The following is a 12516-nucleotide window of genomic DNA, read 5'->3' on the forward strand; positions in this document are numbered from 1 at the left end:
TCTGAGCAGACTCTAGGACAGTCTATACCAAACGCTCACCATCCCCATCGCCAGGGAAGCACATCAAAGCCAGGAGCTTTTCTTGCCCCAACTACAAGCTATCACTAAAAAGCCTCAAAAGGAACACTCACTGGCAAGACTGTGGAGAGACGGGAGCTCACACACTGTTGGTGGTGATATAAAAGAGTATGTCATGAAAATGGTACGGAGGTTCCTCAAAAAACTAAAAATAAGCTGATGTATGCCTATAATCTCAGTGCTAGAGAAGCTGAGGCAGGAGGATGGCAAGTTTGATGTCAGCCTGGGTTACAGAGCAAGGTTTTGTCTCAAACAAAACAAAACAACACAACTCACTCCAAAACCCTAATTGCAAATCTAAGGAAACTAATGCCTCAACTGTAGAATTAAAACCTGCACAGATGTGGAACAGAGAGCTCTTGGGTCCTATCAGGACAAACCAGAATAGTTAGAGAGGTAAAAGCAAGGTCACCCTAAGCAACGAGAGCAGCGTGCTGGGGAGGAAGCGGTGCCCTTGCTTGTGTCAGATGCAGTGATCTCTGTGTGGCTTACCTCCTGCGGGTCCTGAGAAGGGGGAGATCCAGGAGTGCATCTGCAGCGGGCCTCTGCTCAGGATCCTACACAGCAAAGAAGATTCGCTTTCTTTTAAAGTGAACGGGCAATATGGGAACCAATTTAGAAATAAAGTCTAAATTTTTATTTTAATTATATTTATAATTATATATTTATAATATATATTTACAATTCTAATTAAATTATAATTTCTAAGACTGAGAAATCAGAATACTTGCTGATATATCCTATTCCCTAGACATGACAGGGAAAATACACCCATGAACTCTCTATAGTATGGCTGCCGAAAAAGATCAGCAGTTGACATGCCAATGAGGACTGTCTAGTGGCAGCCCACAATAAAAAAACTTCAATAAAAATATTAATTTCTTGCCAGTGTGATGGAAAACTTAACCTCAGCACTTATGAGACAGAGGTGGGTGAGTCTTTGCAATTCAAACAGCAAGTTCCTGACCAGTCAAGGGTACATAGTGAGATTTTGTCTCATAAAAAATTATTTTTTCTTATGTTGCATTTCATATTTGGTGTTTATCAAGTCTCTTGCACTTAAGACAAACACTGCACATGAATGAGGGTTTGAACAATATGTCTGTCCTCCACATCAGTTCAGTCAAGGCAGCAACTCTCAAAGCCTAATGCATAAGCGCCCAGTCACCTGGGGCACTTGGAAAGCGATTTCTGAGTTTCAGATGGAGACTCTGCAGTCTGTAATAGGGTCCAGGGATCATCTTTTTCCTTCTAAAATCCCCAACTGGTGATTCTGAGGCTAGTGGCTTTGTGCCCATACCATCAGTAACACTACAACTGAATAAGAAACTGGTTGTGCCGGGCTGGTGAGATGGCTCAGTGGGTAAGAGCACTGACTGTTCTTCCAAAGGCCCAGAGTTCAATTCCCAGCAACCACATGGTGGCTCACAAGCACCTGTAATGAAATCTGATGCCCGCTTCTGGTGCATCTGAAGATAGTGACAGTGAACTTATTTATAATAATAAATAAATCTTAAAAAAAAAAAGTGGTTGCTCTTCTAGACATTAAGTTCCTGGCACCCACATGGCAGTTCTATAACTCCTGTTCCAGGGGATCCAACACCGTCACACACATATACATGCAGTCAAATCATCAATGTACATAAAATAAAAATAGTTAAAAAAGAAACTTTGATAGAACTATATTTTTTTTATATTAAGAATTTATTATACCTGACTATAGTTTTATAAAAGCAGTTATCCTCCTATAGGGTGTGATGGTATAAACCTATAGTCTCAGCACTTAGGAAGCTGAGACTACAGGATCACAACAAATTCAAGGCCAAGCATGAGCTGTGACAAACCTTGTTTTTTTTTTTTTAAAGATTTATTTATTTATTTATGTAAGTACACTGTAGCTGTTTTCAGACACTCCAGAAGAGGGTGTCAGATCTTGTTACAGATGGTTGTGAGCCACCATGTGGTTGCTGGGATTTGAACTCCGGACCTTCGGAAGAGCAGTCGGGTGCTCTTACCCACTGAGCCATCTCACCAGCCCATTTTTTTTTTAAAAGACAAAATAAAATCAAAACTTGACCAAAAAAAAAAAAAAAAAAAAAAAAAAAACCAAAAAACCAAGAAACAAAACACAACTTAGATGTTAAAAACCGTCTTATAATTACATATTTTCAAATTAGAAAAAGATAAGTGCTGGAGAGACCACTCAGTGGTTAAGAGCACTGGCTGCTCTTCTAGAGGACCTAGATTCAATTCTCAGCACCTACATGACAGCTCACAACTGTTTATAACTTCAGTTCTAGGGGATCTGACTTCCCTGGAACACAGGCATACATGCAGGCAAAACACCAATGAACATAATAAATAAATAAATAAATAAATAAATAAATAAATAAATAAATAAAAATTAAAAGGATTAAAAATAGATTAAGAGTTTATTTGCACACAGGTGTCATGAATTACCAATGTTTATCCTGAGACAAGCTTGAGGAGGTAGACGTGGTTTTGTGTGCTTCATATCTAGTCATACCCCAAACACTGAGGCTATATGAAACAGACGAATACATCAGACCTACCTGGTCGAGGCATGCGTGTACCAACTGGATCAGTTCCAAAGAATACTGACTCGAGTCAACTTCCATGGCCCGGATTCCCTGCACGATCTTCACACATAGGTTGAGTGGGTTCTAGAAGAAAAGGATGACTGGATTGTTCCTGGTTATACAAAGATAGCATTATTGGGCTTGAGGGGTGGCTCAGAAGTTAAAGAGCACTGGGTGCTTTTCTGGAGGACCCAGGTTCAATCCCCAGCACCTACAGGGTGGTTCACAACTATGTGTTACTCCTATTCCGGAGGATCCAACACTGTCTTCTGTCCTCTGCAGACACCAGGCACTCATGTGCCACACAGTCATACATGCAGACAAAATACCCTTACAAATAAAATAATTAACAATTAAAACAAAAATATAGCATTATCTCTACTAGGCAGGGGCCCGAGGTATCTGACTACTCAGAGATGTGGCAACAGTTCCATGTTAGCTGATTTCATAGTAGGACTGTCAGTACATGTCAGGAAGAGGGGAGATGCTGCTATTAGATGGAATGAGGGGAATCCTAAGACAGAGATCAAAACTAGGATTGTGTAGCCAACAGTGTGTTCCCAAGAATACATTATAATATCACCTTTCAGTTGAATCTCAAGAAAAGAAAAACATAGCCAGGTATAAAAGCATAGGGAAGCAGAGGCAGGCAGCCAGGAGTTCAAGTCCATCCCTGGGTAAATAGTGAGTAGACCAGCATGCTCTACATAAGACCCTGTCCACCTCTCACAAAAAGAAGCATGATTAAGTATGCTAGGTTTCCCGAAATTCCCTTGCTAACTAATTTGCCTCCAACAAAAAATTCACAAAGTATCTTAAAATGAGATAGAAGTTAACAGCAGTGTAACAGAGCCCCTACCATCTTAGTAAGGAACTACTAAAAACTAGACAGGCATATTACTTGTATATTCTTATCTTTATAAACATAATAAAATGAAGTTATTAGCATCATTAATTTGTACACAAGAAAAATGGGGCTCAGAAATATAAAAGAACTTGCTCAAAATCACAGGTAGTAAAAAAATAAAATTAAAAAAAAAACAAAAAAAAACAAACCTAGACATCAGCTGAGTGGTGGTGGCACAGGCCTTTAATCCCAGCACTGGAGAGGCAGAGACAGGTCTGATTCAAGGCCAGTCTGATCTATAGCGTGAGTTCCAGGTCAGCCAGGTCTACATAGAGAAACCCTATTTCAAAAACCAAAACCAAACTAAATCAAAACAACAACAAAACACCTCCCTAACCCCCACCCACCCAAATCCAAGGCACACAGCATCTAAACCTGTCTACTCCACAAGTTGTTTCTCTTACTCCATATTTAGGAGAACTAGAGGTATACCAATTAGGAAAAGAAACAGGGCCCAAAACAGACCGGTGAGTCTGCATTACCCTACATTCCCCTTTTCCATACACAGCATCAGAAAATCTCCACACAGAGTTTAGGCCGCATTCTCAGATGGCAGTGAGGAAACAGGATCACAGAAATGACTTGTCTACATTCTTACACCAGACCACGTCAATCCGCTTCAGCTACTCCCAAGTGTGGCCCATGGAATACGGCCAACAGCAGCATCTAGGAGCTAGTTAGAAACACAGCACGTGGCCCATCCCACCCTGACCTGTTCAAACAGAACCTGCACTTTAACAAGACACCTAAGTAATTCTGAATGCAAATTAAAGCTTGAGAAAGAGCCTTTTGTTTTTTACATAAGAAGAGAAGAGAAAAAGATGTAAAGATTTGCGGCCCATATGAACAGACAATCTTTACTTAGGAAGTGTATGATGTTTCAAAATACTTTGATTGGTGTTATACATAATATGCCTCAGCTTACAAACAAAACAAAACTGATGTAGCTAAACTGTAAGAAATGAAACAGCTTTACCAAACTGTAGCATCACACAGATGACTACTGCAGTGGCTCTCAACCTTCCTAAAGCTGCGACCCTGTAATACAGTTCCTCATGTGTGGTGACCCCCAACCATAATATTATTTAGTTGCTACTTCATAACTGCAATTTTACTACTGTTATGAATTATACTGTAAATATCTGATATGTAGGATATCTGATATTTGACCCCTGTGAAAGGGTCATTAGACGTCTAAAAGAGTCTCAACCCACAGGTTGAGAACCACTGCTCTAGAGACTTAAAATTATAGTCAACAAATTCAAGCACAGTGCTTCAACTGCTTGCTTGTGCTCATTTCAACAGAGGAATTCAAGTTGCAGATAAATCTGGTCTATGGCATTTTAATAATATTCAATAACCCAGGGTCTAACTATAGGTCATTCATTCATTCATTCATTCATTTATTTTTACTACAGGTGATTTCTGTTCAGGAAATCAGAATTTTAGGAGTAACTGAAGTTGATTCACTTCAACACGCAGCACACTGCAAAGGCAACATGGGGACAATACACAACTTACTGTAGCATCAAATGTTCTTTTCAGAGTAAGCAGTTCAAAAATGACACAGCCAACTGCCCATATATCAGACTTGAAATTGTATTTTACTCCTTGGCAGAGCTCTGGAGACATGTAATATGGAGTGCCCACAAGCTAAACAAAAGAAACAACAAAAAATACAAAATTACTTTCTTCCCTCTGGTAACTATATAACCATATGAACAGATAAATTAAGGAATTAGTGCTAACAATCAGGAAACACTTATTAGCAGGTTGCAAAAGTGAGACGATGCCAACTCAAGGTCTCAAGTGGAACTGAGAGTTCAGCTCCGTGGGTAGAGGTGCCAGCCCTGCACAGTGGGAGAAACAGTATTCTTAGCAAATCTCCTGCTTACTAAAGGGCTGCTTTCAGGAGAGCACTATGGGTAACTTGGAAGATAAAGCTCAGTGGCGTAGGCCTCACACAGACTTTACACATTCAAGGTTCACTCCAGACTTCAAACGGTTACGTAAGAGGCTGTGATGACTAACCTTGCTGGACAACTTGACCACATTTGCAATCACCTAAAACCCAAGCAGCAGGGCACGCCTGTGAGGAATTTTTCTTGGTTGGGTCATCTGACACGGAAACACCCACCTTATATCCAGATCATTTGAGATCCGAAGACCCACCCAAAGTGTGAGCCACACTATCTACTGGTGGCCCACAATAAAAGGAAGCTTTTACTTTTGCCTGTTTGTCCTCCTCTTGCTGGCAATTCATTTATCTAACTCTGGAGGCGTTCCTTCATTGGTATTAGAATCTACCTTTTCAGGACTCCAACACAGACCAGAGACCAACTGAGAAATCCAGCCCTGAGGCCTTTCTTTTAGGAGATAGCCACCACTGAGCTAGCTGGACCACAGCCTGTACATCACTCTAACAAGTCTCCTTTAATATAGCATCACCCGATGAGTTCTGCTCCTATAGAGAACCTTGGCTAACACAGAGACACATGAAAGTTTACTGATTGGGGGTGAGGAGGACTCAATGCTTAAGTCCTTTCTCAGAGAGGACTGGAGTCTGGAAACCAGCATCCACAGCAGGCAGCTCACAAATGCCTGCACCTCAAGTTCAAGGGGTTCAATGCCCACTTCTGGCCTCCACAGTCACATACATGCAAGTGTTGTGCTCACTCAAGTACACACACCCACCCACACACCCACATACACACACACTAATAAATCGTTAAAAAAAGAAAATTTACCCGGGTGAAAAAGCAGTAAGGTAGTGAGAGATGGCACCTGGATAAAGGAGTTAAAGGTTTTAACTGAAAGGCAAATAATGAACTTGATATTCGTGAAGCCGATATATTAAGAATGGGCTGGAGAGATGGCTCAGTGGTTAAGAGCACTGACCGCTCTCTAGAGAGCCTGGGTTCAATCCCCAGCACCTCTATGATAAAAATAACAATTGTTTGTAATTTCAGTCTCTGTGGACCTGACACCTTCTGGGGTGACACCTGCTTTTGGCAAAACACCCATACCCATGAACAAAATCCAAAACAACAAAAATGGGCTCGGAGTGAGGCACAGTGATCCAAGCCTGTAAAGCCAGCGCTTGGGAGATGGGAGCAGACAATCAATGGCTAGATCAAGATCAAGATCTTGGCTATGGAGAGGGTTTGAGGCCCTGTTGCAAAAAAAAAAAAAAAAAAAAAAATCTACAAGAATGGTCTTTGAAAGTTGGACACAGCAGCACACACCTGTAATCCTACCATTGAGGCAGGAGGACGTCTAGGTTAAGGCTTACCTGGGCTACACACAAGTCACTACCTCAAAGAAGAACACAAAGGTATGAAAATGAGATGTTTTGTATATTAACTATTCCACTTCCAGGAACACAGGTATCTTTATGTCAAAGGCTTAAATGGCATTTATACATTTTTGTATCATTTTTAATTGCATTTAACAGTTAAATCTTGGTTTTATCAGGAAAAAAAAATCCATAAGGAATTGGCCATTACCATACAAACACGAGTTCCTGAAACGGCGGACACTCTCAAGTCTGGATGGCTACATTGTTTGCAGGCATGTCAGGATATCAGAAGACATTAGGACAAAGTTAATTGTATTAATTTACATTTCCACGTTCTTTAAAGGGCAGAACACTGTAAAACCAGAGATGTAATACTTAGGTTTTAATGCTAAGGATAAGATCACTGTACTAAAGGCCATATTAGGTCTGTTTTTAAATTAATGATCTTTTTAAAATCAGGTAGGATGGCTCAGCTGCCAAGCCCCACATCCTGATTTTGAAGCCCAGGACCCCCAAGGGTGTCGTGACCCCCACAAGTCTCCCTATGACCTCCATATGCATCATGTGAGCCCAGGATCCACATGACAGGAAGGAAGGGTGTCGTGACCCCCACATGTCTCCCTACGACCTCCATATGCATCATGTGAGCCCATACAAAATAAACCTATCTGGGAGCTGTAGAGATGGCTCGGTGGGTAAGAGTACTTATAGCTCTTGCAGAGGACCCAGGTGGCTCACAAACTGCTTATAATCCCAATATCCTCTTCTGTGCTCTGTGGGCACCTGCACACAAATGGGGCATATACACGTATACAGGTACATGTATGAACATATATTTTTTTAAAACTTCAAAAAAATGAAAGATAAAGATTATACTCACTGTCTCGGCCATAGAGTACTCAGAATTAAGTTTCTTTGCTAGGCCATAGTCTCCAAGCTTTATCAGATTTGCCTTGGTCAGAAAAATATTTAATGTCTTTATATCTCTGAAAAAGAAGATATAATATATTAAGTCCTTGTAACAATGAACTAACCTTCCCACCTACCTTTTCCCAGGATCTGAACAGAATAATAATGAGTGTTAGCATCTCCTGGTTTCGCTCACAGGGTTGTGAATGGCCCCCACACAGTGCTCACCACCAGTTTAATGCTGGAGAAGGCGCTTAAGAAGGAAGGGCAGAGAACTATCTTCGCTCTCTAGGGCTTCCCAGCAAAGGATGTCATGGTGGAGGAGTTGGATGGCAGAACAGTGCTCCAGAGAACCATATTCCTAGAAGGTTCACTGTTTTTCAGCTACCAGTTAGACCATGAATTATATACCTTAACACATAGTTGATGTCAAAGTTTCAAATGATCTGTTATGGCACAAGAGACTACATGGCTCAGAAATAACACACGAGGCTGTTTCCATTATCTGAATAAAGTGGCTGGCCCCTTCTCTAAAAATTACTGATCATATAGAACACAACCCCATGTGGCTCACACTGTGGCTTCTTTTATTACAAAATGTGAAGAAACCAGAACAGTTTATTTCTTTACTTTTTTTTTTAAAGTGCTTGCTGTTCTTTCTTTTTTCTTTTTTTAAATATTTATTCATTATATGTAAGTACACTGTAGCTGTTTTCAGACACACCAGGAGAGGGCGTCAGATCTCATTATGGATGGTTGTGAGCTACCATGTGGTTGCTGGGATTTGAACTCAGGACTTCTGGAAGAGCAGTCAGTGCTCTTACTCGCTGAGCCATCTCTCCAGCCCTATTTTTTTACTTTTAGAAAGGAAGTAACAACCATGCAATGTAAGCAGACATTCAGTAGCTTTAAAGAAATATAGTCTATATAGTCTAACTAAACAAACAACTAAAAGAAACTCTGATATAACATTATCAGTTGCCAGCAATGGTCACTTGCTTAGGAAGAGTGTACGCTGGAGGGGTTCTTAGAATGGTTTTCTTCTATTGCAAGAGATGAATGGTAACCTTTCTCCCCAAATTTTTACCAATCATATAAAATAAACATGTTTGTGTTTAAATAAAAATAAATTTGCAGTACTAACAACAATTGCCAATACTTTCCTCAGAGAAAACATTTACTTGAACTCCATTTACAGCACTTTCTGGGCTTCACTGAGAATCAGTGAACTTGACTTTAAGGTACATCTAAAAGACATAACTAAGTACTTAGTTACCCAGCCACTGAGGAGAGTCTTCCTAGATCACACACATACCAGCCTCCTTCACTCGCTCCTTCTCCTCACTATCAACGAGGAAACCCTGACATGAACATGCTAATGGGGGGGGGGGTTCCTTAGGGTAGAACTGCATTGGGAGTGAAGACTCCAATCCACAAGTTTCTTTTCAGACATTACCTATGGAGGATTCCAGCTTTATGAATACAGCTCACTGCTGAAACAATCTGAAAAAGGTACCACACCACCATCTGCAAATTCAAAATGTTATATTTGGATTAGAAACAAAAACCCCATTTAAATAAACACACACACAAAACACACTCACAAAACACACACACACACACCAAAGAAGCTGCAACCAGAGGTTGCAACTCAGCATAACCTGATAGTCCTTGCTTGTAGGTTGAGTAGGCAAAGAAAAGTATTAAGGGTAAAAAGAAAACACAGGTCATCTAAAAGAGTTCCAAGATCATTACATACAGTATGGTAAAGCAGACTTGTGGAAAGAACCCCAGGAAGAATGCAAAGGGACAGAAAACTGGGCATACCAGTATGCAGTAATAGAACCAGGAAAGAAAGCCCATAGTGAATCCTGGTGTGGAGGTAAAACGGTTAGGAAGCAGCTATAGACAGCTTCCGTGTTACAGGTCTCCTTTCTCATGAATATCACTCAGAGCCTGGAAGGAGTCTGAACAAAAGAAAAGGACACTCTTCATTGTTGGAAGAGTAAAGAAAGAACCAGAATGCAGACTCAAACACAATCTAGCTTCCTGCCACACGTGAAATTACCTCTTCTTCGAACAACTTGTCCTTCTGACGAAGGATTTTGTCATAGAGGTTCCCTCCTGCAATTAAACAAAACACAGGTTGAGTTGCTCAATGGAGATGAACGCTTGGGTGCTGTATTAATAGGGGTTCTAACAGGTGACATCAGGAAATGAAGGGTTCTGCTTCCTTCCCAAAGGAAATTATTTCTTCCCTCTTGTGTTTTTTTATATAAACAAAATTCTTCTCATCTTCCTGTCAGAAATATTTGTCAAAAGTCCCACCTTCCCATACAAGATGCTCAATACAAAAATGGGACTCTCAGCTTTAAAACCCCGAGAGTGCAGCTCACTCGTGCATCTCTAGGGAGACAGCGTCAAAGCCCAGTGTATGATTTCTAGACTCAATATTTTTGTAGCAATTCTGTCAGTGTGACTACTAGAACCTGGAGATTGCACCTATGATGCACTGGTTTAAAAATACATTATTTATAAATAACTTTTTCTTTGTACTAAAAAGGTTTCCTAGAGCCGGGCAGTGGTGAGTTCCAGGACAGCCAGGGCTACACAGAGAAGCCCTGTCTCGAAAAACCAAAAAAAAAAAAAAAAAAAAAAAATTACTTATGGGGCAACGCCCACATGGCAGCTCACAACTGTCTGTGACTCCACTTCCAGGGGATCTGATACCCTCACACAGACACACATGCAGTCAAAACACCAATGCACATTAAAAAATAATAATAAATCTTAAAAAAAAAGTGTATATTTAGGGTTGTTCAGAACCAGAACTAATCATGAAGCAACAGTGCAGATGAACAGGCCAGCACCTCCTTTGTGTGCAGCTCAGAAGGACTCTGGAGAGTCTCATGTGTAATAAGACTGGCAGATAATAAGGCCTGTTAGCAAACACTTGCTTCATAGTAAGAACTCACTTCATAAATCCTAAGAATCAACAAATTCATCGAAGATGAGGCAACTAAGGCACAAGGCTGTGTCCCCACAGTTAGAGGGCAGTGGAACTCAGGGAGGGAGGGAGGTCAGTTAGAATTTAGTTTTTTCAACAAGGCAGAACTGCTATCTATCTCTATCTATATCTTTATCTATATCTCTATCTATAAAATGTGTCCAAGAAATCAGAAACCAGAAACATAAGGTCACACCACACTGCCTTTCTCATTCAGTTATGATCTTTAGATTTATTAGCAGAATAGCATTAGCTTAAGTTCATGTAAATAAATACCCCATATAAGTGTTCATTAAACATTTGCACCATGTGGTGCTGTGTTATGTCTAAAGTGATGAACTGTCATTCCATGAGGAAAGCCCTGAAAAATATATACAAAATACAACTGAACAAAATGATTTGCAGAGCCAGGAGTGGTGGCTGATACCTGCAATCTCAGCCCTTCAGAGACAGGAGCAGGACTGCTGTCAGTTCAAGGCCAATCTGGGTTATACAAGCCTGAGATGTATCGAGACTCACGAGACTCATAAAAACCAAACAACAAACAAAAACTAGAAAGAATCTATCCCCCACCACAAAACTCAGTAACTTGGAGATGGCTGGAACTCTACCTATAAGAAAGAATGATGGAGGGAAACTCTCCCCACACTCTGAACATCATCAACTCTGCAAGACCTCAGCCACTTCTCCAGAAATGCATTTGAAGTTTTATCATTACAGGTCCTTTCTCTCCCTTGTAGTAAGAAGGCCACCCCGCTGAGAACTGCTTACCGTTACAGTACTCCAGCTCAATCAGCAGGGTGGTGTTGTCCATGAAGTGGTTGTAGTAGGCAATGATGTTGTCGTGCTGTAGCAGTGCCAGGATGACAATCTCATTCAGGGCATCTCGACGTTCCTTCTCAGATAGCCGGGTCAAGTCAACTTCCTTCCACACCACCAGTGAGTCGTCCTGCAACACAGGAGCAGGACCAGTGTGTTTCCCTCCCGCCTGGCAGTGCACGGATCCAAACCCAACCTGGGAGCCTAGAAAGGAGCCTCCTAGAGGGGCAAAGAATGACTCTTTACTCCTTTTGACAGACTTAAGGTTCTGCACAGTTATTATACTTTGCTGAAGAACTAGGGGAGACAAAGACTGAAGGTGGCATTTTCTGGCTTGGAAAGATGGTTACGTGTCTAAGAGAGTATGTTGCTTTTGCAGAGGACCAGAGTTTGATTACCAGTGTCCACTCTGGGCAGCTTCCAAATGCTTATAGCTTTGGCTCTGGGAGGGCCCGGGTGGGACCCAATGCTCCTGACCTCTGAAGGGACGACCCTCACTTGCACATACCCACATAGAGACAGTGAATTAAAACTGAAACTAAATCTTTTAAAAATATATATAGTGTTATTTTGAGGGCTGGCAAGATGGCTTACTGGGTAAAGGTGTTTACTGTTAAGTCTGATAGCTTGAATTTGAGCCCCAAGAACCTGTACAGCGGAAGAACTGACTCCCACACACATGCAGAAAAATTATAGAAAAAAAAATCAAAACACTACTTTGTTGCTACTCTTAATTTGTACAGTATTAGTTCCGGGTATTAGTATTAGATGGGACCTGATCTCAGGAATTCTACTGAGGGATCCTGCGGGTCCCTAGTGATAATGGGACTTGGGGCAGAACTGGAATTTGAGGAAGAAGTGCACAGCACTATCTCCAGCTAACAGCAGGGGCTTATAA

The 12516-nt window shown here is 41.0% G+C and overlaps 1 protein-coding gene across 2 annotated transcripts in view; it reads right to left on the reverse strand.

Moving 5' to 3' along the window:
• Nek9 (NIMA (never in mitosis gene a)-related expressed kinase 9) overlaps positions 1-12516 on the reverse strand; it is a 39849-nt gene that overhangs the window by 25224 nt on the left and 2109 nt on the right. The window contains exons 2-8 of one of the 2 annotated variants that reach the window (NM_145138.2): positions 11571-11748; positions 9861-9916; positions 9249-9319; positions 7764-7869; positions 5107-5238; positions 2652-2762; positions 571-635 (exon numbers count right to left, since the gene is read on the reverse strand). In NM_145138.2, the coding sequence (NP_660120.2) occupies positions 571-635; positions 2652-2762; positions 5107-5238; positions 7764-7869; positions 9249-9319; positions 9861-9916; positions 11571-11748 (719 nt within the window). Of the gene's footprint in view, positions 1-570; positions 636-2651; positions 2763-5106; positions 5239-7091; positions 7589-7763; positions 7870-9248; positions 9320-9860; positions 9917-11570; positions 11749-12516 lie in introns of those variants that run through there. The other variant, XM_006515708.4, reaches the window with a different exon arrangement.

Source organism: Mus musculus, chromosome 12 (genome assembly GCF_000001635.26).
Source record: "Mus musculus strain C57BL/6J chromosome 12, GRCm38.p6 C57BL/6J".
Classification (NCBI taxonomy): Eukaryota; Metazoa; Chordata; class Mammalia; order Rodentia; family Muridae; genus Mus; species Mus musculus.